The following is a 26,465-nucleotide window of genomic DNA, read 5'->3' on the forward strand; positions in this document are numbered from 1 at the left end:
AGATTTGCTCCTTTTTTTTGAGGCTTTTTTGAAGGATTTTTGAAGCGTGGGGAAGCAAAAACACAGAAAAGTCCGCCCCCGCTCCGCCTTAGGCGTGAGCCCACCCTCTCCCTTCCCGTCAGGCGCATGAAGTCAGGGTGCAGGAAGGAGGTTCTGTTCACTTCGCAAGGAAAAGCTTTGCTGTCTTTTTGAGGGTTTTTGAAGGATTTTTGAAGCTCCGGGAAGCAAAAACACAAAAAAAATCCACCTCCACTCCGCCTCAGGCGCGAACCCGCTCTCTCCCTTCCCGTCGGGAGGCTAAAGTCGGGATGGAGAAACGCGGTCCTGTTCGCTTTACAGGGAAAGCTTTACTGCCTTTTTGAGGCTTTTTGAAGGATTTTTGAAGCGCCGGGAAGCAAAAACACAAAAAAACATCCACCTCCACTCCGCCTCAGGAGCGAGCCCGCCCTTTCCTTTCCCGTCGGGCGGGTGAAGCCACTTCCGGCCGCCATCTTGGCAGCGGGCGGGCTGAGGCTGCGCGCTCGCCGGGCGCCATCTTTGAGCCGGGCACCGGGGACACGGCGGCGGCTGCGACGGCCCCGGCGGAGCGCGGCGACAGCGACACGGCGGCCCCCGGGGGCTCGGTAAAACTCCCTGATCGACCGTAAATAGAAACGCTACGGAGCCTCTTGGCGGCTGGTGGGAGATGGGGGGACGGGAGGTGAAGGGGAGGGAGGTGGGGGGGGGGGTGTGCAGGCCTGGCCTGGCCGCGGCTCCTCCGCAGGCCGCGCGTCCCCCGCGCTGTCCCCACAGCGGGAAGGGAGCGGTGAGGAGGGATGAGGTGGAATTAAGTGGAATAAAGCCGGGATGAGGTGGGAATAAAGCCGGGATGAGGTGGGAATAAAGGCGGGATGAAGAGGGAATAAAGCCGGGATGAGTTTGATTTCCTACCCCCGGGGCTTTGGGGAGGGGGGAGCTGCGTGCCCGGGGTAGGCCCGAGGCTTTTCCTTAAGGTTTGTCCTCCCTTCTAAAGTTGCGATCCCAGCGCAGATATTTTGTAAATCTCCTCGTTTTCAGGTAAAACCTCATTCCTTCCTGTTGTAGCAACGCGTCTGAGGGATATTTCTAATGTAGTCATTCGTCATTCCCTAAAGGAACTTCAGGAGCTGAGTAACTCTGGATGCAGCCGGGCTGAATCCTCCCCTAGGTTGTTAAAAACAACGCGATTCCGTGAATTTTTGGGGTTTTTTTCCTTGTTTTTTAAAGGTTGGAGCTGAGAGGTTTCTGCTTTCCGACATGGATTTTTGTTATGGAAACGCCAAAAGGAGGGATTTTTGTTGTTGTTGTTGTTGTTGTTGTAGGGATTAGAGCCTCCAGGTTATTCCCAGAATTGCACTCAGGGTCAAGCTTCCTAAATAAAACCCGGCTTTATTTGGCTGTAAAAAATAAAAATAAAAGGAGATTTTTCTGGGGAATGAAGGATTTTTTTGGGGTTGAATTTGGGCACACCTGAAGCAGAGCAGGTGGGCTGGATGTGTCCAAGAAAACTTCCTTGAGGTGTCACTTCCCGGCTCCAATGACACTTTTCTAAGGTGAAATCCAAGATAAATTTAATAAATTTAATTAAATCTCGTTTTGGGATTTAATAAAACAACCCCGTGAGGGGCAGGAATTGTCATAGGAAATCGGTGCCAGGCCCTGGGGTTGAGCTCAGAAATAAAGGAGAAAAAAAAAAAGTTTATTTTCTTTAATTCTTCCTGTTTTATTCAAGAGTAAATGTAGCAACTTCACTTTTTTTGGGGGATTGATTCCTGAGAAGGGAAATAACTTAAAAAATGCTAAAAAGGGGTTAAAATATGGAATTCCTGGTGCTTTTCCTTCTTTGTCACCTGATAAACAGGAGGTGAATCATCAAATGTCGTGTCAGGAATTCAAGGCACAAACGAAGCAGCAGGAAAAGCTTTTCCAGGGAAATTTGGGAGTTTTAAATCCAAGAATTCCTCACAGGGAGGTGCAGGATTTATTTGGATTTATTTTTCTCTTCAAAAATAAGTTTGTGTTGGTTTTTTGGCTTGGTTTTTGTTGACCCTCAGCTGATTTTTTTTTTTTTTTTTTTACAAATCATTGGTTTAAAATATTTTATTACAAAAATTGTACTGGAATTGTGGACAAAAAAAGTGTTTAAAATTCTCCTTAATTAATTCAAGACCTGCTGAGTGCACCAGAGTTACTCATTTTTATTCAGATTTTTTTTTTAATTTCCACCTTGACACCAGTTTAAAATTAAAGAAAAAAGGCTTTTAATGAACCTTTTTTTTATAATTAAATTAAGTTGATAGAGTTTAGAACTTTAAGGGTTTCTCTTGGAGGGGGGGGAGGGTTTGGTTGATTTTTTTTTTTTTTCTGTTGTTTATTTTCAAGGTTTTATTCCCCCTTTTTAAACGAGACTCAGACTGTGAAGTGGAATATGGAAAAAAATGCTGATTTAATTGATCAAGGAATTAAATCTGAAGGGATTTTCTTTCCCCCCCTCCTCCCAGGGTGGTGGATGTAGGAATTTTACATTTTTAGGTTGCCTGAGGAAAGGAAATTCCTGCTCCCAGCTGGGAATGACCCCAATTCCCAAGGATTTATTTCAATGCTGCCTTGAGCCAAAAGAAGAATTCAGGCTTGAAATTTAGTTTTAACTCCCAAGAACTTTGGGGAAAAACGTTGAACTTGACAAGAAGGAGCTGCAGGAATTTTTTAGGAATTGATTGCCAAGAATCTCCATGACTCAAAATCTGATTTTTAAAGGTTCAAAAAGTGAATTTAACCCTGTGGAGATGGAAGAAGGGGAGGGAACTCTGCACTTAATTCCTGGTTTATTCCCTTTATCAAGCAGTCAAAAAAACAAACAAAAAAAAAAATCACTAATATGAGAACCCAATTTTCCTCTCTTTATTTTAGATTTGGGAAAATTCCCTGGCCAAAAAAAAAAAAAAAATATATCTGGGAAAATTCTCTGGTGTTTGTGTGAGTAAAAGGTTCCAACTATTTCTTCTTAACCTGTAAAAAAAAAAAATTCAGTTTTATCCTCCCCAAAGAGTCAGAAATGTCAGAGGGGTGCACTCGACTTTTATTTGGATTTTAGCTGGTTTGGTTGTAGGTTGAGTGAAAAAAACTCTAAAAATGTGATTTTTAGAAGAATATCTAAAAGAAAAATATGATTCTCATGGAAAAAAAATCCATTTTTGATGGCACCAAACCCCTCAATCAGCTGCTGAATTGGATCCAAGCAGGATAATGATGGATAAATGGATTAAGGAGCAGCACAAATGGCAAAATTATAATATTTGATGGAAAACTCAACAAATTCCTGACCCAAATTCCCAATCCCTTCTCCCTTCTTGCTTTTCCTTAAAATAAAAAAAAATAATAATAAATAAAATCCATTCCCAGGGATGGATAAATGTGATTGTCCCCAAATCCCCTCATCCAAAATTCCACAAATAATCTCATTTTTTCTCCCCCAGTGACAGATTTGATGTGAGAAATGAGTGAAAATTCCTGATTTTTTTTTTTTTTTTTGTCGGTTTTCTCCTTGTTGTGCTGTCCCTCCCTCTTTGGGGTGTGTATAAACACTTTGGTGGGTTTATACACACAAATTTGGGGGGTGGGGGGGTTTATTTTTTATTTATTTTTTTTTTACTGTACAGGTTATAAAGACGGGGAAAGGTTTTTGTGTTTTCTTAATAGGTGAAGAAATCTCAGAAGACCCGAAATTGCAACTTTACTGAATTAAATAATTAAAAAAAAAAAAAAAAATTAAAAAAAAAAAAAAATTTCCCCAGCTGTGGAAGATGGAGCCTCATTTTTGCAGCCACTTTGAATCCTGAATTCATCTTTAAAAAAAAAAAAAAAAAAAAGGCGCTGGGGCATTTTTTTTTTAAAACAAAATTTTTTATTTTTTTTTTTTTTTTTTTTTTTTTTATTATTGGAAGAGCTAAAATATCCAGTGTGCCACTTTTCCAATGGACTCGTTCCTCCATTTAATTATCAGATTATTCTGAGAGCACCTCCAAAATTCGGAATTGTTGGCTGAGAGAGGTTTCCCTTGGAATTATCAGGAGGAAAAAACAAAAAACAAAACCAAAAAACCCCCAAAATTCTTTGTACCCCTTTGTTATTCATTGACGGGACTCCTTCGGCCTACAGGACAGGGACCTGCATGGCTGGGAAGAGCAAAAACTGCGCTCAGCTGACCCAGGTGGGTGAGATCCTAAATCCCCTGGGGCTCAGGGATATTATGGGATGTGCCGCTGGCAGTCCTCACTGACACTCCCCCATCGATAAGGAAGCGATTTGTGTCTCATTCATGCCCCTGGGTCCCGTTAAAATCGGTAAAATGTTGGGCCCAAGTCGATTTTTTTAAGCTTTGGGCTTGAGGTGTGGGGTTATCCTGGGATTATTATTATTATTATTAGGTTATTATTCTGGGATTATTATTATTATTAGGTTATTATTCTGGGATTATTATTATTATTAGGTTATTATTCTGGGATTAATATTATTATTATTAGGTTATTATTCTGGGATTATTATTATTATTATTAGGTTATTATTCTGGGATTATTATTGTTGTTATTGAGTTATTATTCTCCAATTGCTATTATTAGGTTATTATTCTGTGATTATTATTATTATTAGGTTATTATTCTGTGATTATTATTATTGTTGTTGTTGAGTTATTATTCTCCAATTACTATTATTAGGTTATTATTCTGTGATTGTTATTAGGTTATTATTGAGTTATTATTCTCAATTATTAATATTAGGTTATTAGTCTGTGATTATTATTAATAGGTTCTTATTGAGTTATTGTTCTGTGATAGTTATTATTAGGTTATTCTGTGATGATTATTAGGTTATTATTGAGTTACTATTCTCCAAATATTATTATTAGGTTATTATTCTGTGATTATTATTGAGTTATTATTCTCCAATTATTAGTATTAGGTTATTATTCTGTGATTATTAATAGGTTATTATTGAGTTATTATTCTACAGTTATTGTTATTATTAGGTTATTAATCTGTGGTAATTATTACCTGCTATTCTGTAATTATGTGATTATTTGGTTATTATGTGATTATTCTGTGATTATTTAGTTATTATTCTGTGATTATTGTTTTTATTAATTTGTGATTATTATTCTGTGATTGTTATTACTCCATGGTTATCATTTAGTTATTCTGTGGTTATTAGTTAATATTCTGTGATTCTTATTAATATCTAATAAGGGAAGTTTAATTTCAAATGGGAAAGAAGAGATTCTATTGTAATCTGGAATAATACCTGCTAATAATTAATTATTGAATCAATATTATTGAGAACTCAAAATTACAGCCAACTTTTGAAAAAATTGGGGCACACCCTAAAATTAGAGTTTAACTAATTAATTAATTAATTTTCTCTACCGCAACACCAGAACTGTTATTAAGGTCACAAATTCAAATTAAGGTCACAAATTCAAATTTATGCTGACAAAACTCCTGCAATTTTGGACAAATGTGACTAAAAATTTATCTTCATTTCCCAAATGACTCCATTTAAAAATGGAATTTTCAACAAATTTTGCTTTCTTTGACCAAATTCCCCTTCATTTCTGTGCCCAGCTCATTTCCAAATCAGATTAATAAACAGATTAATAGGAAAAAAACTCCAAAAATACCAATTTTTGTTTCTTGATCATTTCTTCAGGGTTACTTTTTAAAAAAAGCTGTCACTGCTCAGCCACTGCTCATTTTCCTTTACCTCAAAACCCAAAACTGTTACTAAGGTCATAAATTCAAATTTATACTGACAAAACTCCTCCAATTTTGGACAAATCTCACTAAAAATTTATCTTCATTTCCCAATTGACTCCATTTAAAAAATGGAATTTTCACCAAATCCACCTTCGTTTTTTTGCCCACCTCATTTCAGGTCGTCGCCTCTTTCCGAAAACACCCAGATGAATAGAAAACAACTCCAAAAAATCCTAATTTTTGTTTCTTGATCCCTTTTCTGCAGGGTTACTTGTAATCAGCAGCAGTGTGAGGCTCTGCAGCAGAGAGAGGCAGGAGCCTGCAGCATGTCCAGCCAGGGGGATGATTGCTACTTCTACTTCTACTCCACCTGCAACAAGGTCAGCTGCCTCCATCCCGGCCACTTGCCAGGAAAACAGCGCAGCAATTAATTCTTCTTTGTTCATTGATTCGTTATTCAGCTCCTGCTGCTGAAAAATGGGGGTTTTTTTAAGCTGTGTGATTTGCCTTCCCCGTTTTTTAACCTCTGTGATTTCCCTTTCCATCCCATTTTTTAACCTCTGTGATTTCCCTTTCCATCCTATTTTTAACCTGTTTGATTTCCCTTTCCATCCCATTTTTGACCTCTGTGATTTCCCTTTCCATCCCGTTTTTTAACCTCTGTGATTTCCCTTTCCATCCCATTTTTTAACCTGTTTGATTTCCCTTTCCATCCCATTTTTTACCCTGTGTGTTTTCCCATCCCATTTTTGTAACCTGTATGATTTTCCCATCCCATTTTTTTAACCTGTGTTTCTTTTCCCATCCCATTTTTTGCCTGTGTGTTTTCCCATCCCATTTTTTAATCTGTGTGATTTCCCTTTCTATCCCATTTTTTAAGCTGTGTGTTTTCCCATCCCATTTTCTTGTAACCTGTGATTTTCCTTTCTATCCCATTTTTTATAACCTATGTGCTTTTTCCATCCCATTTTTTAATCTGTGTCTCTTTTCCCATCCCATTTTTAAACTCTTGTTTTCCCATCCCATTTTTTTAACTGTGTGCTTTTCCCATCCCATTTTTAACCTGTGATTTCCCTTTCCAACCCTTTTTTTTTTGTAACCTGTGTGCTTTTCCCATCCCATTTTTTAACCTGTGTCTTTTCCCATCCCATTTTTAATCCGTGTGATTTCCCTTTCTATCCCATTTTTTAAGCTATATGTTTTCCCATCCCATTTTTTGTAACCTGTGATTTCCCTTTCCAACCCATTTTTTTAACTGTGTGCTTTTCCCATCCCATTTTTAACCTGTCTTTTCCCTTTCCAACCCATTTTTAAATCTGTGTTTCTTTTCCCATCCCATTTTTTTAACTCTCTTTTCCCATCCCATTTTTAACCTGTAATTTCCCTTTCCAACCCATTTTTTTTAACCTGTGTGTTTTCCCATCTCATTTTTGAAACTCTCTTTTCCCATCCCATTTTTTAAACTCTCTTTTCCCATCCCATTTTTAACCTTTGTTTCTTTTCCCATCCCATTTTTTTAACCCGCCAACTTTCCCCACCCCATCTCTTACACCCTATCCACTTCTCCTTCCCAATCCCATTTCTTTTTTAGAAGCTAAATGTTCTTTTCCCTTTTTTTTTTCCCTGTTTTCCTGTGAATTTCAGGGAGACTCGTGTTCCTTCCGCCACTGTGAGGCCGCCCTGGGCAGTGAGACCGTGTGCACCCTGTGGCAGGAGGGTCGCTGCTTCAGGAATGTCTGCAGGTTCAGGCACATGGAAATCGATGTGAGTCCTCCCTAAAAATCAAAAAAAAAACCCTTCCACAGCTTCCCAATCATGTCAGAGGAATAAATGTCATTTCCCAGTAGAGATTTAATAGGAAAAAAGAAAAAAAAAAACGAGTTTTTAAGATGTTTCTAGGGGGGAAATATTTGTATGGAGTGGTGTTGTTGCCTAATTTAATTCCACTTTTCTGGATCCCACTCCTTGAATGTGGTGGGGAATATTCCTGAGAGCTGGAAAATGGCCCTGGATTCCTCCCCAAAACTTTATCCTGAACTCTTGGGTGGGAAGGAAAAAAAAAAAAAAAAAGATGGGAAGGAGCTAAAGCTCTGAAAGAGAAATTCAGGTAGATTTCACCAGCAATTGAAATCTGAAAATTTAAACTTTCCACTGTGAATAATCCCATTATTTTGGATTTTGTATTAATTCATCTCACTTACAGCTAAATTCCATTTTCCCACCCTCCAAAACCTTTTCTATAAACCCCGAGCTATTTTTAGCTTCCCTCTGGAATAAATTTCACCTTTCCCCGTGGCCTGTAGATCCAAGGGAGAATTCCCTGAGTTTGAATTTGTGATTTTTTTATTTTTTTTTTCCCCTCAGAAAAAGAGAAGTGAGATTGCCTGTTACTGGGAGAACCAACCTGGAGGCTGCCAGAAGCACAACTGTGCTTTCCACCACACCAAGGGACGTTATGTGGATGGGCTCTTCCTTCCCCCCAGCAAAAGTGAGTTTTTCACCTCTTTTTTTTTTTCTCAAAATATTCAAGAACTCATGGTGAAAATTCTTTAAAATTGTGTGGATGGGCTTGTCCTACCCCTGCATAAAGTGAGGTTTTTTTCCTCGAAATATTCAAGAACTCATGGTGAATATTCCTTAAAATTGAATGGATGGGATCTTCCTTTCCCCCAGCAAAATTGAGTTTTCCACCTCCTTTTCCATCAAAATATTCAGGAATTCATGGTGGATATTCATAAATGGATAGGCTTTTCTTTCACCTGAACAAATTGAGTTTTCCACCTCTTTTTTCCTCAAAATATTCAAGAATTCCTGATCAATATTCCTTAAAATTGTGTGGATGGGCTCTTCCTTCCCCCCAGCAAAAGTGATTTTTCCACCTCTTTTTTCCTCAAAACATCCAGGAATTCATGCTGAATTTTCCATAAAATTATGTGGAGGCTCAAGGAATTGTTTTGTGGTTGAAGGGAATTTTGCATTCAGGGGAATGGAATGAAAATCTGATTTTGGGAATTTTTTTTTCCCTGCTCTGTGCTTGATGATTTTTGCTTTTCAAATTTCATTTTCCTTTTATTTTTTAACCCATTTTGGCTGAGGAATAATGAACTGAATCCAGATGTGTTCTGTTATCAAATTCACAACATTTGGGGTCAAAATTGGGGATTTTGAGTCACACTTGAGGTTTTTTCCCAGCCACACTTCCTGGAAGGTTTACATTTGGGAGAATGGAGCAAAATTCTCATTTTAATTTTTTTTTCCCTGCTCTGTGCTTGGTAATTTTTGCTTTTCAAATTTCATTTTCCCTTTATTTTTTAACCCCATTTTGGGTTAAAATCAAACTGAACCCACATGTGTTCTGTTATCAAATTTCCAACTTCAGGGTGAAATTTTAGATTTTTTTTTTTATTTTTTTTTTTTTCTTTTTCCAGCCACTCTTCCAAGCCCCCCCGAGGCTGCAGAGGACGAGGTGAAGATGGTGCAGCAGAACAAACTCTCAGTTCAATCCAACCCCTCCCCACAGCTCAGGGGGGTGATGAAAGTGGAAAATTCTGAGAATGTTCCCAGTCCCACCCACCCCCCAGTGGTCATCAATGCTGCAGATGATGATGAGGATGATGATGGTGAGGAAGCTGGAATTTATTGAGAATATTTCTGGTTTCAATCCAGATAGAAATCATCCAAATTTTTGTGATTTCTGCAGCCGTTGGAGGAGCTGCAGAAAAATGTCATAAATCTTTTTTATGGGTTAAAATGTTGAACCAGTTAATAATGAAGAATTCTGATATTAAATTCCCTACTCCATAAATTTTTTTCATTTTGGGTTTGATTTTTTTTTTTTTTTTTTTTCCCCTTTCAGACCAACTTTCTGAAGAAGGAGAAGAATCCAAAACCCCAGTCCAGCCACCACCCACAGAAAGCCACAATGGGCTGAGGGTGATTTCCACCAGGAAATCCAATCCCAGTGCAAAGCCAGGTATTCCAGCAGCTGCAGGAGGAGGGATTGGGAGCAGAATTTGGCAATTAAAAGCAAAATCTTCCTAAAATTAAATAAAATCCAGGCATGATGGATGGAATCCAGGAGTTCATTCCTACCTAAGCACTGTCCCCAAACAGGGAAACTGCTCCTGGTTTGGTTTTGTGGGACAAAATAGAGTTTAAATGGAATTTAAGGAGTTTAAATGGAGTTTTAAGTGGAGTTTGTAGAGTTTAAATGGAGTTTTAAGTGGAGTTTGTAGAGTTTAAATGGAGTTTTAAGTGGAGTTTGTAGAGTTTAAATGGAATTTGAAGATTTTAAATGGAGTTTAACTGGAATTTGTGGAGTTTAGATGGAGTTTTAAGTGGAATTTGTAGAGTTTAAATGGAGTTTAACTGGGATTTGTAGAGTTTAAGTGGAGTTTAACTGGAGTTTGTAGAGTTTAAATAGAATTTGTAGAGTTTAACTGGAGTTGAACTGGAATTTGTGGAGTTTAACTGGAATCTGTAGATTTAAATGGAGTTGAAATTTCTAAAAATGTCCCTTCAGGCTTTGTGGAAATCCAGATCCAAGGAATCTTTAATCCCTCTCCATGAATTTGTGCTCAAAAGTGTGGATTTTTCCCTTGGAGAGTGTAAAAAGCTGCCAATTTTCCAAAATCCCACCTGTTCTGGGGATTTTTGACTGCTGGGGAGTGTTGACAGATGTTTATTCCCAATATTTTGGGAAAGATTTAATCTCCATTTCCTGAACTGTTCTGTGCTTCCAGATGACAACTTAAATTTTGGGATAAAAACCTTGGAAGAAATCAAATTGAAGAAACTCAAGGAAAAAGCCAAAAAACAAGGTGGTGAGTTAATATCCCTAAAATCCTTTTTTTTTTTTTTAATCCTTCTGTTCATCCTTGGGTTTAACCTGGATAATTTAGGAAGGAATTTTTTATTTTTTTTTTTTTTTTACAAATCGGGAGATTCTGCAAAGACAAACTTCTGGTTTTTTTTGGAGGGGGCTACTCTGGTATTGGCAGCTGCTTGGAATTCTGAGGGAAATCCGAGGAAAAAATCCTATTTTTGAATTAATTTCTAATTTTTTTTCATGTTTTTCCATTCAGAAGGTCCTTCAGGAGTGGCTGTGGATCCTCTCCAAACCCGGAGCATTCCTGTGCCAGAGAAGGAAAATGTCAGGACTGTGCTGAGAACTGTGACCCTCTCCTCCAAGGAAGGTAATCCCAAAATTCCCATTCCACACCCCCCTCTTACATCAATTTATTGATAATTAGGATCATTCAGATGCAGTGCTGCCTTTCCTGATTGGAATTTTCAAGGTGCTGGATTTGGTTGGAATTAAAGTTCATTAAAACAATTTTCTCCTCCCAGCCTTTCCTTAGTTCCTGTTCTTTTGGCTGACAGAAAATGTAAATTTTTTTTATTTTTTTTTTTGGGATAAGGGCTGTATTGGAGATGATTTTGATGCACTGAAAAAAATATTCCTGGTTTTAGGGGAGGACCCTGTGATCCAGCTGAATCTTCCTGACAGACTGGGAAAAAGGAAAACTGTCATGGGTGAGAGCTTCTTGTGAAGTTTTTTTACCTCAAAAAAACCCAAATTTTAGCTAGCAACTAAAAACCATTAAATATTCACAATTAATCTAGGAGGATTCCTATTCCTGGGGGATTGTTCTAAACCCTCCTGCAGAGGAATATTCTGAAAGAATTTCTCATTTTGTGTCTTTTATTTTTTTTTTTTTTTTTTGAAGGTGGGAAAACTTTCCTTCCCCTGAGGAGAAACGTTGGGGACAGGCTGGGGAGGAAGGCAGAGCTGCAGACAAACTCTGACAAAGCCCCAAAGAGAGGCACAGGTAAAAAAAAACACCTGGAATTCCCACCTGGAATTTCTGTCCAGCTCTTCTGGTTGGGATTTTTGCCACTTTTTAACTTTTCCTCTTGTTTTTTTTTTTTTAGTTCAAGTCCTGAAGTCCCTGAAGGAGAGGCTGGGGCTGCCCTCTGAGCAGAGCAGCACTGAGACAGGTAAAAATTAAATTTGAAATATTCCTTTTTTTTTTTTTTTTTTTCCCAAGAGCTTCCATGCAGCCTTAAATTGGTAATTTTAAAGGATAAGTGGCTCTGATTTTCCAAATCCAAGTGGTTTAAAGGAGGGAGGGAAGTTTATTTTTCACAGAATTGAGATTGTTCAGCCTGAAGAGGAGGAATTTTGGGGTGGGAGGAATTTCCAGCCTGCAGGAAAGGTGGAGAGGGATGGAGGGACAGGGTGAAGGGAATGGCTGCAGACTGATGGGGTTTAAATGGGATTTTTGGGAATAAATCCTTCCCTGGGAGGGGCTGGGATGGAATTCCCAGAGGAGCTGTGGCTGCTCCATCCCTGGGAGTGTCCCAGGCCAGGCTGGACAGTGGATAAAATGGAAAAAAAATGGATAAAAAGGATCAAATGGATCAAATAAAATCAAACTGGGATAGTGGGAGGTGTCCCTGGCCATGGGATTGGATGATCCCTCCCAGCCCAAACCATTCCAGGATTCCCTGTGCTGGTTTGGATGGGATTTTGGGAATAAATCCTTCCCTGGGACTGGGATGGAATTCCCTGAGGAATCCCTGGCAGTCCCCAAGGCTGGATGGGGTTTGGGACAAACTGGGATCATGGGAATTGTCCCTGCCCATGGCAGGGGTGGGAATGGGAACCCAAACCATTCCATGATTCCATTAAAAAAAAAAAAAAATCCCAATTTCAGCTCTCCTGACTCATTCCAAAAAAATCTGTGGCTGCCCCATCCCTGGGAGTGTCCTGGAGCACCCTGGGATGGTGGAAGGTGTCCATGGATGATCCTTCAGGCCCTTCCCACCCAAGGGCCACCGAGAGCCCTCAATCCCAAATTCCCTCAGCACTGGCAGAAATCCTGGAGACTTTTCCCCCCTCCTGGAGCTCAGTTCCGTTTGACCAGATTTGATTTTTTTGTTCCCTCAGACAAATCTTCCAAACCCATCGAGGAGATCAGGGTGAAAACCCTGGAGGAAATCCGACTGGAAAGAGCCAACCAGAGACGAGGAGAAACCCCAGGAAAAACTCCAGGAGAAGGAAAGAAAAACGAAGATCCCAATTTAGGAACCAGACCCTCCCCAACCACCCGCATCAAATCCCTGCCAGGAGCCCTGGCAGAAAAAAACCACAAAAGATCGGGAGAGGAGAAGGAAAAAGCCGAGGAATTCCCCAGCAGGGCTAAACCCGAGGCCGATGGCAGGAAACAGAACATTCCTGCTCCAGCTGTGGCAGGCAGGGCACAGCTGGCAGAGGCTGGCAGAGCCAAGGGAGCCGCCGAAGTTCGCATCAAAACCTTGGAGGAGATCAAGAGGGAGAAGGCGCTGAGGATGCAGCAGAGCGGGGAGAACGTCCCGGCCCCACCCGGCCCCACCCAGGCTGCCCTCAGGGGCAGGAGACTGCTCCGGGTCACCAAACTGCTGGGTGAGCTGGGAATCCTCATCTTAACCTTTGGAATTCTGGTTTTAGCCCTTTGGAATTCTGATCTTAGCCCTTTGGAATCCTCATTTTAACCCTTTGGAATTCTGATTTTAACCCTTTGGAATTCTGATTTTACCCCTTTGGAATCCTCATTTTAACCCTTTGGAATTCTGATTTTACCCCTTTGGAATCCTCATTTTAACCCTTTGGAATCCTGATTTTACCCCTTTGGAATTCTGATTTTACCCCTTTGGAATCCTGATTTTACCCCTTTGGAATTCTGATTTTAGCCCTTTGGAATCCTCATTTTAACCCTTTGCAATTCTGGTTTTACCCCTTTGGAATTCTGATTTTAACCTTTGGAATTCTCATCTTAACCTTTGGAATCCTGGTTTTACCCCTTTGGAATTCTGATTTTACCCCTTTGGAATCCTCATTTTAACCTTTGGAATTCTGATTTTAACCCTTTGGAATTCTGATTTAAGCCCTTTGGAATCCTGATTTTACCCCTTTGGAATCCTCATTTTACCCCTTTGGAATCCTGATTTTACCCTTTGGAATCCTCATTTTCGCCCTTTGGAATCCTCATTTTCCCCTGGGAGTTCTGTTTTCCCCCCTTTGTAATCCTGCTTTCCCCCCCCCTTGGAATCCTGCTTTTCCCCCTTTGGAATTCTGCTTTTCCCCCCTTTGGAATTCTGCTTTTCCCCCCTTTGGAATTCTGCTTTTCCCCCCTTTGGAATCCTGATTTTTCCCCTTCAGAATTCTGTTTTTACCCCTTTGGAATCCTGATCTTCCCCCTTTGGAATCCTGCTTTCACCTTTGGAATTCTGTTTTTACCCCTTTGGAATCCTCATTTTCCCCCTCGAAATTCTGCTTTTCCCCTTTGGAATTGTGTTTATCCCCCTGGGAGTTCTGTTCTTCCCCCCTTTGGAATTCTGCTTTTCCCCCCTTGGAATTCTGGTTTTCCCCTCTTTGAAATTCTGTTTTTCCTGCCCCTGGCAATCCTGTTAACTCAGGAGTTTCTTGGATTTCTCCTTCTGGGTTTGCTTGAAAATTTTCAGTCCCTGGGGTTAAAAAATTCTTGGGATTTTCCATAAATTCCATCATTTCCTTGAGGAAAATTCATCCCTTGAGCTTTCAGGCTCTGGAGTTAAAAGGATTTTTTGATTTTCCATAAATTCCATAATTTCCTGTGTTTCCCATTGGAAAATCAATTCCTAGAGAAGATTTGTGCTGTAATTTCCTTTTTTTTTTCTTTTTTTTTCCCTGCCCTGCCCTTTGTGTTGTGGAATCTTCCCAGTGCTGGAATCCATTCCATTCCCCTTTGGAATATTTGGGAAGGATTTATCAGCACAAGAGCATGAAAAATTTCATTTTTAAAATGATTTAATCCATGATGTGACTGAAGGAGAGAAAAAAATCCTGCAGGAATTGCTTCCTGTTAATAAAAATAGAGAAATAACCCCCCTAAAAAAACCAAATAAATTCAATTTTTTTTTTTTTTTTTTTTGTGGTTTAAAGCACCTGGAAGAGAAGAAAAAATGATTGTGGAGCTGAACAAACCTTCCCCCAAAGGGAGCTCTGCACCTGCTGAGGTGAGTCTCAACAAATTCAGAACAAAATTTATAAATTAAAATCATTTTGATAAATTTAGAACAAAAACTTGCAATTTCTGATCAATCCCTCCCATTTCTGAGCATTTGAGGCAGAAAATAAAGAAATTTTCCTGACAAATTTTGTCAATTTTTCTTTCCTGCTCCCTGTTTTTCCTCATTTGGGAATTGTGGTGAAATCCTAAATGAATTTTATATTCCCTAAAAAGATGGAATTAGGACACAGGCAGAGCCTTGTGCTCCATGAAAATTTGGTTTTTTTTTTCTTTTTGGGAATTACAGTTTGAAAAATGCATTTCCATAGGAAAATTTCCACCTTGGAGAGAAAAAAAAAAAAAAAGTTGGATTTTAATGGTGGAGCCATTTTGGAGGCATTGCCACCCATGGCCATGCATTTCTTTTTTTTTCATAGATTTTTTAATCCATAGATTTTATTTTATCCATTGATTTTTTTATACAGATTTTTTTATCCATAGATTTTTTTTTTTTATCCATGGGTTTTTTTCTCCACAGATTTTTTCCTCCACAGATTTTATTTTTCTCCACAGATTTTTTCTCTGTATTTTTTTATCCATAGATTTTTTTAATCCATTTTTTTCTCCACAGATTTTTTTTCCTCCATAGATTTTTTTTAATCCATAGATTTTATTTTTCTCCATAGATTTTTTTCACCATATTTTTTTATCCATAGATTTTTTTTTATCCATAAGTTTTTTCTCCACAGATTTTTTCTCCATAGATTTTATTTTTCTCCATAGATTTTTTTAATCCATTGATTTTTTTTTCCCCCATAGATTTTATTTTATCCATAGATTTTTTCTCCATAGATTTTTTCCCATAGATTTTTTTTAATCCATAGATTTTATTTTCCCCCATAGAGTTTTTCTCCAGATTTTTTTTATCCATAGATTTTTTTATCCATAGAGTTTTTTTTTCTTTACCCACACATTTTTAATCCACAGATATTTTTTTTACGCACACATATTTTTTCACCCACACATTTTTACCCCAATAACCCCCTTGTGACATTTTTATTTTATTTTATTTTATTTTATTTTTTTCCTTCTCAGAATTCAGGGAATTCTGGAATTCAGGTGAAAAGCCTGGAAGAAATCATGTGGGAGAAACGTCAGAAACAGCTCCAGGAGGAGAAAATACCCAAAACATCTGGGACAATTCCAGCTGAAAACCAGGATAAAAACCAGGAAAAAAAACAGGATAAAAACCAGGATAAAAATCTGGATAAAATTCAGGATAAAAGCCCAGAAGGTGCAGTGGGATCAGCTCAGCCTGGCAGGAGGAAACTGGGGCTGGGCAGCCCAGGGAAAATCACAGAGAGGAGAGGCAGGAGTGAGTGCTGGGGGGTCCTGGGAGTGGGATTTGGGGGGAAAAAACAAAAAAAAAACCAAAAAAAATTCTGAGTGTGAGGTTAATGTGGTTGGCAGGTTGGGGTTGGCCATGGGATGTTCCCCTGGGAATGTTTGGGGTAAATGCAGAGCAGGGGTTGGATAAAAAAAAAAATAAAATAAGGGGTTGGATTAAAAAAAAAAAGGGTTGGATTTAAAAAAAATAAAGGGTTGGATTTAAAAAAAACAAGGGGTTGGATTTAAAAAAATAATAGGGCTGGATTTGGAAAAAAAGGGATTGGATAAAAAAAAGGGATTGGATTTTAAAAAGGATTGGATTTAAAAAAAAAAAGGGATTTTAAAAAAAGGGATTGGATTTAAAAAAAAAGGCATTGGAAAAATAAAGGGATAGAGTTGGATAAAAAAAGGGATGGGATTGGATAAATAAAGGGGTGGGATTGGATTGGAAAAAAGGATTGGATAAATAAAGGAATGGGATGGGATTAAAAAAAAAAGGGGTTGGATTGGATAAATAAAAAGGGATCCTAAAGGGATGATCCTTCAGCTCCTCCAACCCAAACCATTCCATGATTCCATAAAAAAAAAAAAAAAAAAATCCCAATTTCAGCTCTCCTGCCTCATTCCCAGCTTGAAAACCCCCACGGAATCCTTGACTGCCCCATCCCAAACCAGCCTGGAATTCCAGGATTATCCAAAAAAAACCCTGTCAGGTTTGGTTTTTTTGTGGTTTTTTTTTGTTTTTTTTAAATTTTCCCAACCATTTCTTCCTTTTCCCTGCATTGCAGCCAAAGCCAAGGTGTGCCTGAAGCCCCTGGAGGCCAAATCCTCCCCCAAGCAGCCCCTGAAGAGGAAGGGACCCGAGGGGCCCCCCCCAGCTGTGGTGGCCGTGAAGCCACTCAGTGCCACCAGCAGGGACAGCCAGGAGCCCTCAGCCAAGGTAAGGCCTCAAATCCATCCCCACTGCTTCCCAAAAAAACCAAAAAAATGAAATTTCCTCCGGCTCTCCCCTCCCTTCTCACCCCGGAGGTGTGGAGGGCAGACATCCAGAATCCCCTGCTGGGGTTTGGGAAGGGTTTTGTCCCATTCTAAAGAAAAAATTCCTTTAAAAGTTAAAAAAAAAAAAATAAATTCCTCATTTTGGGAATGCTCTGCTTCAAGTGAAGCAGATAAAGAAGAATCTCCTAAAATTTGGGGGGTTTTTATATCCTAAAAATTGTCCTGTTCCTCATTGCCAGGTTGTTGTTGCCACTTCTGCAGAGAACAGCCCAGGCTCCAACCCCCAGAATTCCCAGAGCAGGTAAATCCCAATCCCAGCCTCTCCTTCTGACCCCAGGGGTGGCAGTGGGGAGGGGGGAAATTCCAGTTTGGAGGAGATTGGTGCTGAAATCCAGCAGATTTGGAATTAACTGGAATTAACTGGAATTAACTGGAATTGGTGTTGGTGCAGCAGAGCTTCCCAGTGGCTCTTTGGGGTTTCTTTCCAGTGACTTTTTTTGGGTTTTCTTCAGTGACTTTTGGGGTTCTTTTCAGTGGATTTTTGGGGTTCTTTTCAGAGATTTTTTTGGGATTTTTTTCAGTGATTTTTTGGGGGGGTTTCTTCTTGTCCCTTCTCCCCCACATTCCAGCTGTGTTTCCTCACAGCTGAATCCCCAAACCCTGAACTGATTCAGCTCATCCTGGACTCCCCAAAATTGATCAAAGATTCCCAAAAATGATCCAGGAATCCCTAAACCTGATCCAGAACTTCCCAAAAATGATCCAGGAATCCCTAAACCTGATCCAGAACTTCCCAAAAATGATCCAGGGCTTCCCAAAACCCATCCTGGACTTCCCAAAAATGATCAAAGACTCCCAAAAATTATCCAGGATTCCCAAAATTGATCAAAGACTCACAGAAATGATCCAGGATTCCCAAAATTGATCAAAGACTCACAGAAATGATCCAGGATTCCCAAAATTGATCAAAGACTCCCAGAAATGATCCAGGATTCCCAAAATTGATCAAAGACTCACAGAAATGATCCAGGACTTCCCAAACCTGATCCTGGACTTCCCAAAACCCATCCCCAAACTCTCGGCATCCCCAATTAAATTAAATTAAAGCATTAAGCTCCACCTCAGGCATCTCCCACGCTGATTTTTTTTTTTCTCCCCTTTTCCCTGTTTTCCCCAGCCCCGAGCTGCAGGCTGGGAGCCAGGGGGATTCCCTGGCACAGTCGGAGGTGTCGGGATCTTCCTCCTCCTCCTCCTCCTCCTCCTCCTCGTCCTCGCTGGAGGTTCCGGTGAAGCTGCGGCGCCTGAGCTCCACGGGCGCCGCCAAACCCGCCCTGTCCGTGGAGGACGACTTCGAGAAACTCATCTGGGAGATCTCGGGGGGAAAACTGGAAGCAGAAATCGACCTGGATCCAGGGAAGGACGAGGATGATCTCCTGCTGGAACTCTCGGAGATGATTGACAGCTGAGAGGGGGGGGGGGTTAACAAAAAAAAAAAAGAGGAAAAAAAAAAACCACGAAAAAAAAAAAGCAAAATTCTCTCCCTCAACCCCCCCACAAATCCTGTAAATATTGTTGGATCCGTGCAGGAGATCGTTTTCCCAGCTGGAAGCAACAGTTGGAGCGTTAGGAATAGGCAGAGTCTGAACTCTGTTATCCCGAAATTCCCGGGCCGAGTTTATCCCGGCGGCTCCTCCCACACGGGACAGGACAAAGCACTTGGAATTCCCTCGGGAGAGGGACACGGATCCCATCCCCAGAGCCATCCCAGCTCCCTCCTGGACACTGAATCCCAAAAATCCTGGAGTTACTATGTCAACTCTGGAATTCGTGGATGGACTCGGAATTGCGGGGGGGGGAATTCAGGAAATCCGGGCTGGGAGAGGAAGGGGCCGGGGCAGGAATTTGGGATTTTGGACCAAGCACTGCCAGGGGGAGGAACCTGACTCACAGAGATCCAGGGGGATCCTTCCTGATGGCCCCGGGATCCTGGGATGGGCAGCCAGAATTCCTCCTGAGGGCTGCCTGCAGGAATTTGGGAAAGGGAAGAGGAGGATTGCTTCAAGTGCCTCTCGCTCCTGAGGATCCCTCCCTGCTCAAGGACTGGAATGAGCCTCAATCATCCACCCGGGATCATTTGGGGAGGGTAAAAAAAGCACCTGGAATGTTCCTCCTTGGCTGCTTCCCTCTTTTCCAGCCCCTTGGAGATGGGATTGGGTGGAATCCCCGTGGTTTTTTTGTTGTTTTTTTGGGGGATTTTTTTTTTTCTGTAAATATTTTATTCTTCCATTTTATATTTGTATGATTCTATTTAAGGGATTAAAGGTAGGCTGCTCACTCTGGTGTCTGTGCAGAGCTCTCTGCTTTCCGTGGAGTTTTTAAGGAATGAGATCAAACAGGTTGGGAATTCTGAGTGTTAATTAGAAATTAATGAGGCACTGGAGTGAGGGGAGGGGTTCGGGATCATCCAGGGAAGGGAATAGGGCTGGAGAGTCCTGAGGGGAAGGGGCTCAGCCTGGAGAAAAGGAGGCTCAGGGGGAATTTGTGGCTCTGCACAACTCCCTGACAGGAGGGGCCAGCCGGGGGGGATTTGGGATCTCATCCCAGGGGACAGGGACAGGAGCACACAGGGCACGGGCGATATTTCAGTGATTTTTGGCTTCTCTGATCTTGTGCAACCTTGTAGGGCAAATTAACAGGAAAACTCTGGTGTCACTTGATTTTAAAGTCAGGCACTTTAAGGCAGGGGTCGGCTGTAGTTGTGAGCCAGGGGAACATTTTAGTTGAATTTTTTCCTAGGAACTGTGGTTATTAAAACCACATAAAATAATAGCAAAGAAACACCTAATAATAGCAAGGGGAAATCCCTACTAACAGCAAAAAAAAACCCCAACAGAAAAATAACCAGAAATAATGATAAAAGTCCCAGTAAGAAAAAACTGAGGCCCTCACACCGCCACTATCCCACAGTGCCCCGCGCGCTTCTATCCCCCTCACACCGCCACTATCCCACAGTGCCCCGCGCGCTTCTATCCCCCTCACACCGCCACTATCCCACAGTGCCCCGCGCGCTTCTATCCCCCTCACACCGCCACTATCCCACAGTGCCCCGCGCGGTGCCGCTCCTTTACCGCCAGTATCCCACAGTGCCCCGCGTGTTGCTGTCCCATTCACACCGCCGCTATCCCAGAGTGCCCCGCTCGGTGCCGCTCCGGTACCGCCACTATCCCACAGTGCCCCGCGCCGCCGCGGGCCCCGTGCAGCCATGGCGTACCGCGGGCAGGGCCAGAAGGTGCAGAAGGTGATGGTACAGCCCATCGTATCCTGCCGCGAGCTCCTCAGGGCGCGGGGGAGCGCGGGGAGGCCGCGGGGAGCGCGGGGCGGGCGGGGGAGGCTGGCGGGTTTCATCGCCGGGATAACGGCTCCGTCATTGCTGAGGGCCGCGGGTTCCCCCTCAGGGGATTTGGGGTTCACCTCTCGGGGGTCGCGGTCTCCGGGAACCGCGGGTTTCAGCCCCCGAGCCTCGTGGGTTGCACCCCTGGGGGATGCCGGCTCTCAGCGGCCGGGGGCGGCGGGTCCCATGGCCGGGCGGTGTCCCCGGCGGCTCCTGGCTGTGCTGTGCCCTTAACTCTCGGCTCCAGAACCTGATCTTCCGCTACCTGCAGAACGTGAGTACCGGCGGCTGCACCGCGGAGTCACGGCGGGCTTTGGGTGGGAAGGGACCTCAGACCCCATCCAGTGCCCCCCATTCCATGGCAGGGACACCTTCCCCCATCCCAGGCTGCTCCAAGCCGGCCTGGGACACTCCCAGGGATGGGACGGCCACGGATCCTCTGGGAATTCCATCCCAGTCCCAGGGAATGATTTATTCCCAAAATCCCATCCAAACCAGCACAGGGAATCCTGGAATGGTTTGGGCTGGGAGGGATCATCCAATCCCATGGCCAGGGACACCTCCCACTATCCCAGACTTTATCCTTTTTATCCACTTTATCCACTGTCCAGCCTGGCCTGGGACACTTCCAGGGATGGAGCAGCCACAGCTCCTCTGGGAATTCCATCCCAGCCCCTCCTCATCCTCCCAGCCAGGAATTCCTTCCCAATATCCAATTTAAATCCCATTTCTTTCCATTTAAAACCATTGCACCGTGAGCGGAGTGCCTGCTGCTCCTCCATCCTGCAATCCCCTGGGATATTCCCATGGATAATTCCCACTTTGGTTTGGGGTGGGGAGGGACCGAAAACCCCCCCAAAAACCCCTGAGGGCAGAGCAGAGACCCCTCAGAGCTGGGGACAGTGATGCAACCAAAGTCCTCAGGGTGTTGCCATCCCTGTTTTTCTCTCCCTCTCCACGATTTGCAGAGATCCAGGATCCAGGTGTGGCTCTATGAGCAGGTGAACATGAGGATAGAAGGCTGCATCATCGTGAGTGCCACTGTCCCCTCATTCCTAAACCCATTTCTTCTCTTTTTTTTTTTTTTTTCCCCCATTAAAAAGCAGCGTGGGGTGGGAATGTTCCCGTTTCTCCTGGGTTTGGGGTTTTTTTGGGAGGGGTTTTGGGGGGGTTTGAGGTGCCTGGCTGAAGTTGGTGCTGCTCTTGCAGGGCTTTGATGAGTACATGAACCTGGTGCTGGATGATGCTGAGGAGATTCACTCCAAAACCAAGTCCAGGAAGCAGCTGGGTAGGTCAGGGATGGGGTGGGAGGCTGGAATTTGGGAGTGGGATCTGGAATTTTGGGGTGGGAGCCTGGAATTTGGGGGGTGGGAACTGAAATTTGGGTGTAGGAGCCTGAACTTCCGATGTAAGATTTGAAATCCAGATGTGGAAGCAGAAATCCAGGTGTGGGATCCCGGAATCAAGGACTGGGACCTGAATTCCAAGTATTGGACCCTAAAATCCAGATGTGGGGTCCTGGAACCAGGGGTTGGGACCTCCAGTCCAGCTGTGAGACACAAAAACCCTCACCATGAGCAGCCCAAGATCCAGATGTGGCAGCCGAAAAATCCAGGTGTTGGGATCCAAAATGCAAACTCCAGGTGTTGGGAGCTGAAATCCCCCAGTTTTGGGGTGCTGGAAGCTGGGGGTGGGATCTGAATCCAGGTGTTGGGAGGTGTGGGATTGGAATCCAGCTGTGGGATTGGAATCCAGCTGTGGGATTGGAATCCAGCTGTGGGCCAGGCAGGGTGCCAGCCCCACATTCCCTGATCCCCTTGGCTTCCAGGTCGGATCATGCTGAAGGGAGACAACATCACCCTGCTGCAGAGCGTCTCCAATTAGGCTGGAAAAATTCGGGATTGGGAGCTGTGGAAAAACCAGGAGGAGCCAGAGGAGAGATCCCCACCTTCCCTCGGGAATTCTGTTTTGTAGTTCGGGGCTTTCTGTGGGAAATAAAAATGGGTTTTTGTTTGTTTTTTCGGGGTTTTTTTACACAAAATCTGGGAGTCTCGGGGAGGGGATAAATAAATTCCAGGTTTTTTTTCCCTGTGGGGTTGGATCCTGGAACTCCCAGGTTTTCCCTTTGTCCCAAAACCAATCCCATCTTCCCCAAATCAATTCCTTCCTAAAACCCATCCCTTCTTCCCAAAAATAATCCTTTCTTTCCCAAAACAAATCCCTTTTTCCAAAACCGATCCCATCTTCCCAAAAATCATCCTTTTTCCCCCAAAACCAATCCCCTCTTCCTCAAAAATCCCTTTATCCCAAAACCAATCCCTCTTCCCAAATCGAATCCCTTTTTCCCAAAACCAGTCCTTTCTTGCCCCCCAAAACAATCCCTTCTTCCCAAAAATAATCCTTTTTTTTCCTTCCCCAAATCAATCCCCTGTTCCCAAAACAAATCCCTTTTTCCCCCTAAAAAAATCCTTTTTCCAAACCAATCCCTTTTCCCCCAAAACGAACCCCTTCTTCCCAAAATTCCCAAAAAATAATCTTTTTTTTTAAATTATTTTTTTCCTCCAAAAGCAATCTCTTTATCCCAAATCCCTTTTTTCCCCAAGAAATCTTTTCCCAATCCTCCCCTAAACCGCGGCTCTGCCTCGGGATTTTTCCCCCCATTCCAGCATTTCCAGCTGGGAATTCTGTGGGAATTCTGCCTGGAGCGTCCCAAATTCCTGCCAGAAGAGGAAAAAAAAAATTCCGGAGGGCTCCGGACAGAAGGGGGAGCTGCGGGCTCGGCTCTCCCCCATCCCAATCCCGGCAGGAATTCCCGGGATGAGGAGGAGGAGGAGGAGGAGGAAGGGGATGGGGGTAGAGCCACTCTGGGAAGGAATTCCTGAAGGAAATTCCCGGGAAATCCCCAAATCCTGGATGTGCCACAAATCCCACCTCAGGTTCGACCCCAAATCTCCAGGGATGGGAATTCCCATTCCTTCCTTTTTCCAGGGAGAGTTTTCCCCTTTCTCAGCTCTCACAAACCTCAAATCCAAAAGCTGGAGGGGTTTTTAGGTTTTCCCAGTGTGGGATTTATGGGGGGAAAAAACTCCTTTTCCCTAAAAAGGGAATATTTGAGCCCCATCCCCACCCAGGAGGGATCAAATCCTGGAATCCTGGAATGCAGGGGGAGCCCCCAGACCCCGCTGGGGCTCTCGGGATTGGATTTTTCCCCTTTTTTTTTTCCTCTTTGGATCAATATTTATCCCCCTTTCTGGAGATTTTGGGATTTTTTTTCCCTCCCTCTGACACTCGGGAATTTCCCATCCCGGTGTTTTTGGGAATGTTCATCCCAGTGCCAGGGATCCCTCCCCATTCCCAGCCAGACTGGTTTTACTGGGATGGCTCCTGGAATGTTGCTGATCCCGGAAAGATTTTATGGGGTGGCCCTTGGAGGGTTCTGCAGGAATCTTAGGGGATTTTACACATTGGGATGCTCCAAAAAGAGGGAATTTTGGGAATTGGGTGGGGAGGGCACACCCAGCTCTCAGAATTTGGGAATTGGGTGATAAGAACAGACCCAACTCACCTGGATTTGGGAATTGGGTGAGAAGAACACACCCAGCTCTCCGGAATTTGGGAATTTAGTGAGGAAATCACACCCAGCTCTTCAGAATTTGGGAATTTAGTGAGGACAGCTCTCCTGAATTTGGGAATTCAGCGGGAAGAGCACACTCAGCTCTCAGGAATTTGGGAATTCGCCACGCCCAGCCCTCCCGGCCATGGCTGGTGGCACCTGCAGAGGTGACACCTCCGCCCTTTGTCACCCGCAGGGGGCCCGGGGGGGCGGCCCCGCTTTGGGGCCGTGACGGCCCCGGAGCCGCCCCCAGAGGGGTTTGGGGACATCTGGGCCCAAAAATCCGTTCGGGGACCCTTATCGGGCCGGAACCGTTGTGGGGCAGGGACCCGATGGATCGGCACTGATGGGGAGGAAGTGAGATAAGAGGGGAGCAGGGCAGGGGGGCCTCGGTGTGGGAGAGGAAATTGGGGGGCGGGGGTGGCCCCCAGGTGTGTCAGGCACCTTCTGGCAGCGTTCACGAACCTCCGGCAGCTCCGTCACCGCTGCCGCCACCCCGCTCCGTGTCACCTCCCCCCGTCCTCACACATTGTCACCTCCCCGGGGTGGCGGCTGGAGGGGATGGAGACCCAGGAACCCCCTGGAGTCCCCCCGGAATCCCAGAATCCCCCCGGAGCCGTGGAATTCCAAGGGGCCGTGCCCAGGGGTGGCACCTGTGTCCCTGTGGGACGCCGGGAATGGGATGGGGACACTGCCCCGATCCCTGTGGGACCCCGGGAATGGGATGGGGACACTGCCCCGATCCCTTTGGGATCCCGGGAATGGGGTGGGGACACTGCCCCGATCCCTGTGGGACCCCGGGAATGGGGTGGGGACACTGCCCCGATCCCTTTGGGATCCCCGGGAGCACAGCAGGATCAGCTCGGAGGCAGCAGATCCCAAATCCACCCCTTATCCCACCCCAAACCGCTCCCATTGATCCCCTGCCTCCCAAAAAAAAAAAAAAAAATAAATTCCTCTTTCCCACAAATTCACCTTGGAGGCGCTGGAGAGGCAAAGCCCGGCCTCGTCTCCTGATGGGAATCCCTGGGAATTCCCGGGATTATCCCACCCGCAGCCCAGCCTGGGCTCAGTTTCACCTTTATTGGCTTGTTTTTTATTAGGAAAAAACCTAAACGCAGATTTTTAAATTTTGTTGGTTTCTTTATGGTTTTGTTTGTTTGTTTGTTTGTTTTGTTTTTACATCGAGCTTAGTCTGAGCCTCTCCAGCCTGGGTTTAACCCCTAGGCTGGGCTTGTCCTCCCCGATTTGGGATAAGCTGGGGGGGGCCGGGTGGCAGTGGGGACAAAGCTCCGGAGCCGGGGGAGCTCCTGAACCCCGGGACTGAGATCCAGGAGCTCGGGGGGCTCTTCCAGGGATCTGGGATCTCTCCAAGGGCTCATCCCGAGGGTGGTCGCAGCCCTGGGGAGGGGAGGAACCGCTGATTTCCAGGATGATTTCCTGCATGGAGAGCGTCCCCCTCTCCCGGGGTTCATCCCGGCTGGAATTCCTGCTTTTCCCGGCTGTTGGGAGCAGCAAGGATGTCCCTGAGCACGGTGGATCCCTTTTCCTGCTCCATCCATCCCCCGGCCCACCTCGGGCTGCGGAGGGGTTGGAATTCTGCCCCCGGAATTCTGCTCCTTCCTCATTCCTCCCCTGCTCCTGGAATTCTGCTCCTTCCCCCTCCCCCAGCCTTCTCTCGGCGCCTCAATTTAATTTTCCAGAGGGAGCAGCCTCGGGAATCAACCCCGGGATGCGGCACCAGGAGCGCTCCGGGCCGGGCTGTCCCTTCCCAGCGCTTTTCCTGGTACCAGGGAGCTTTTCCTTGGCTATGGAGGAGTCAAACCCCGCCGTGCCGGGGAGATTCAAGGGATCCAAGGGATGGAAAATCGGGATATTGCTCGGTGGATGCTCCTGGAGGCAAATTCGCCTCGCACCAAAATCCCGGCTGGGTTTTGTGCCTTTTCCCACCGAAATCCCGGCTGGTTTTTGTGCCCTGACACCAAAATCCCGGCTGGGTTTTGTTCCCTGACTCTGGAATGTGCAGGGATGGAGGATGAGCCCCCCCCGCTCTCATCCCATCCCTGCGGGGTCTGGGGGGGTCTCTGGGTGCTCGCAGCCCCTCTGGCCGTGCCGAGCATTTCCAGGAGGGCAAAAACGGCCCTAAAAAAGGAAGGCTTGGGATATGAAACATTCCAGCCTGGTTGTTCTGTCCCACACACGGAGCCGGCCCTCGGGAAAGCTCCGTGCGCGGCCGGGATCTGCAGGGAAAGCAAACAATGGGATCCCCAGGG

At 44.3% G+C, this 26,465-nt stretch overlaps 2 protein-coding genes across 6 annotated transcripts; both read left to right on the top strand.

The window, feature by feature from the left end:
- The first annotated feature begins 538 nt into the window (after nt 1-538).
- ZC3H11A (zinc finger CCCH-type containing 11A) lies at nt 539-19,522 on the top strand. 5 transcript variants are annotated; one of them, XM_088180359.1, is made up of 18 exons: nt 539-623; nt 4,177-4,228; nt 6,034-6,148; nt 7,413-7,532; nt 8,133-8,256; nt 9,197-9,388; nt 9,625-9,741; nt 10,511-10,591; nt 10,853-10,963; nt 11,241-11,303; nt 11,498-11,599; nt 11,703-11,768; nt 12,721-13,215; nt 14,734-14,807; nt 15,896-16,175; nt 16,978-17,129; nt 17,428-17,489; nt 18,366-19,522. In XM_088180359.1, exons 3-18 carry the CDS (start codon nt 6,095-6,097, stop codon nt 18,652-18,654), a joined length of 2,382 nt encoding a protein of 793 aa, XP_088036485.1. In that variant the 5' UTR covers nt 539-623; nt 4,177-4,228; nt 6,034-6,094; the 3' UTR covers nt 18,655-19,522. The 5 variants fall into 5 exon arrangements, with proteins under 5 accessions (XP_088036485.1, XP_088036487.1, XP_088036484.1 ...); XM_088180361.1 differs by having other exon boundaries at nt 10,511-10,588; XM_088180358.1 differs by lacking the exon at nt 539-623 and adding an exon at nt 744-2,994.
- A 755-nt stretch (nt 19,523-20,277) lies between these two features.
- SNRPE (small nuclear ribonucleoprotein polypeptide E) lies at nt 20,278-22,596 on the top strand. Its single transcript, XM_014872633.2, has 5 exons — nt 20,278-20,504; nt 20,827-20,853; nt 21,548-21,610; nt 21,789-21,867; nt 22,408-22,596. Exons 1-5 carry the CDS (start codon nt 20,451-20,453, stop codon nt 22,461-22,463), a joined length of 279 nt encoding a protein of 92 aa, XP_014728119.1. The 5' UTR covers nt 20,278-20,450; the 3' UTR covers nt 22,464-22,596.
- Nucleotides 22,597-26,465: the final 3,869 nt, after the last annotated feature.

Source organism: Sturnus vulgaris, chromosome 29, assembly GCF_052056855.1.
Source record: "Sturnus vulgaris isolate bStuVul1 chromosome 29, bStuVul1.hap1, whole genome shotgun sequence".
In the NCBI taxonomy this organism is placed as follows: domain Eukaryota; kingdom Metazoa; phylum Chordata; class Aves; order Passeriformes; family Sturnidae; genus Sturnus; species Sturnus vulgaris.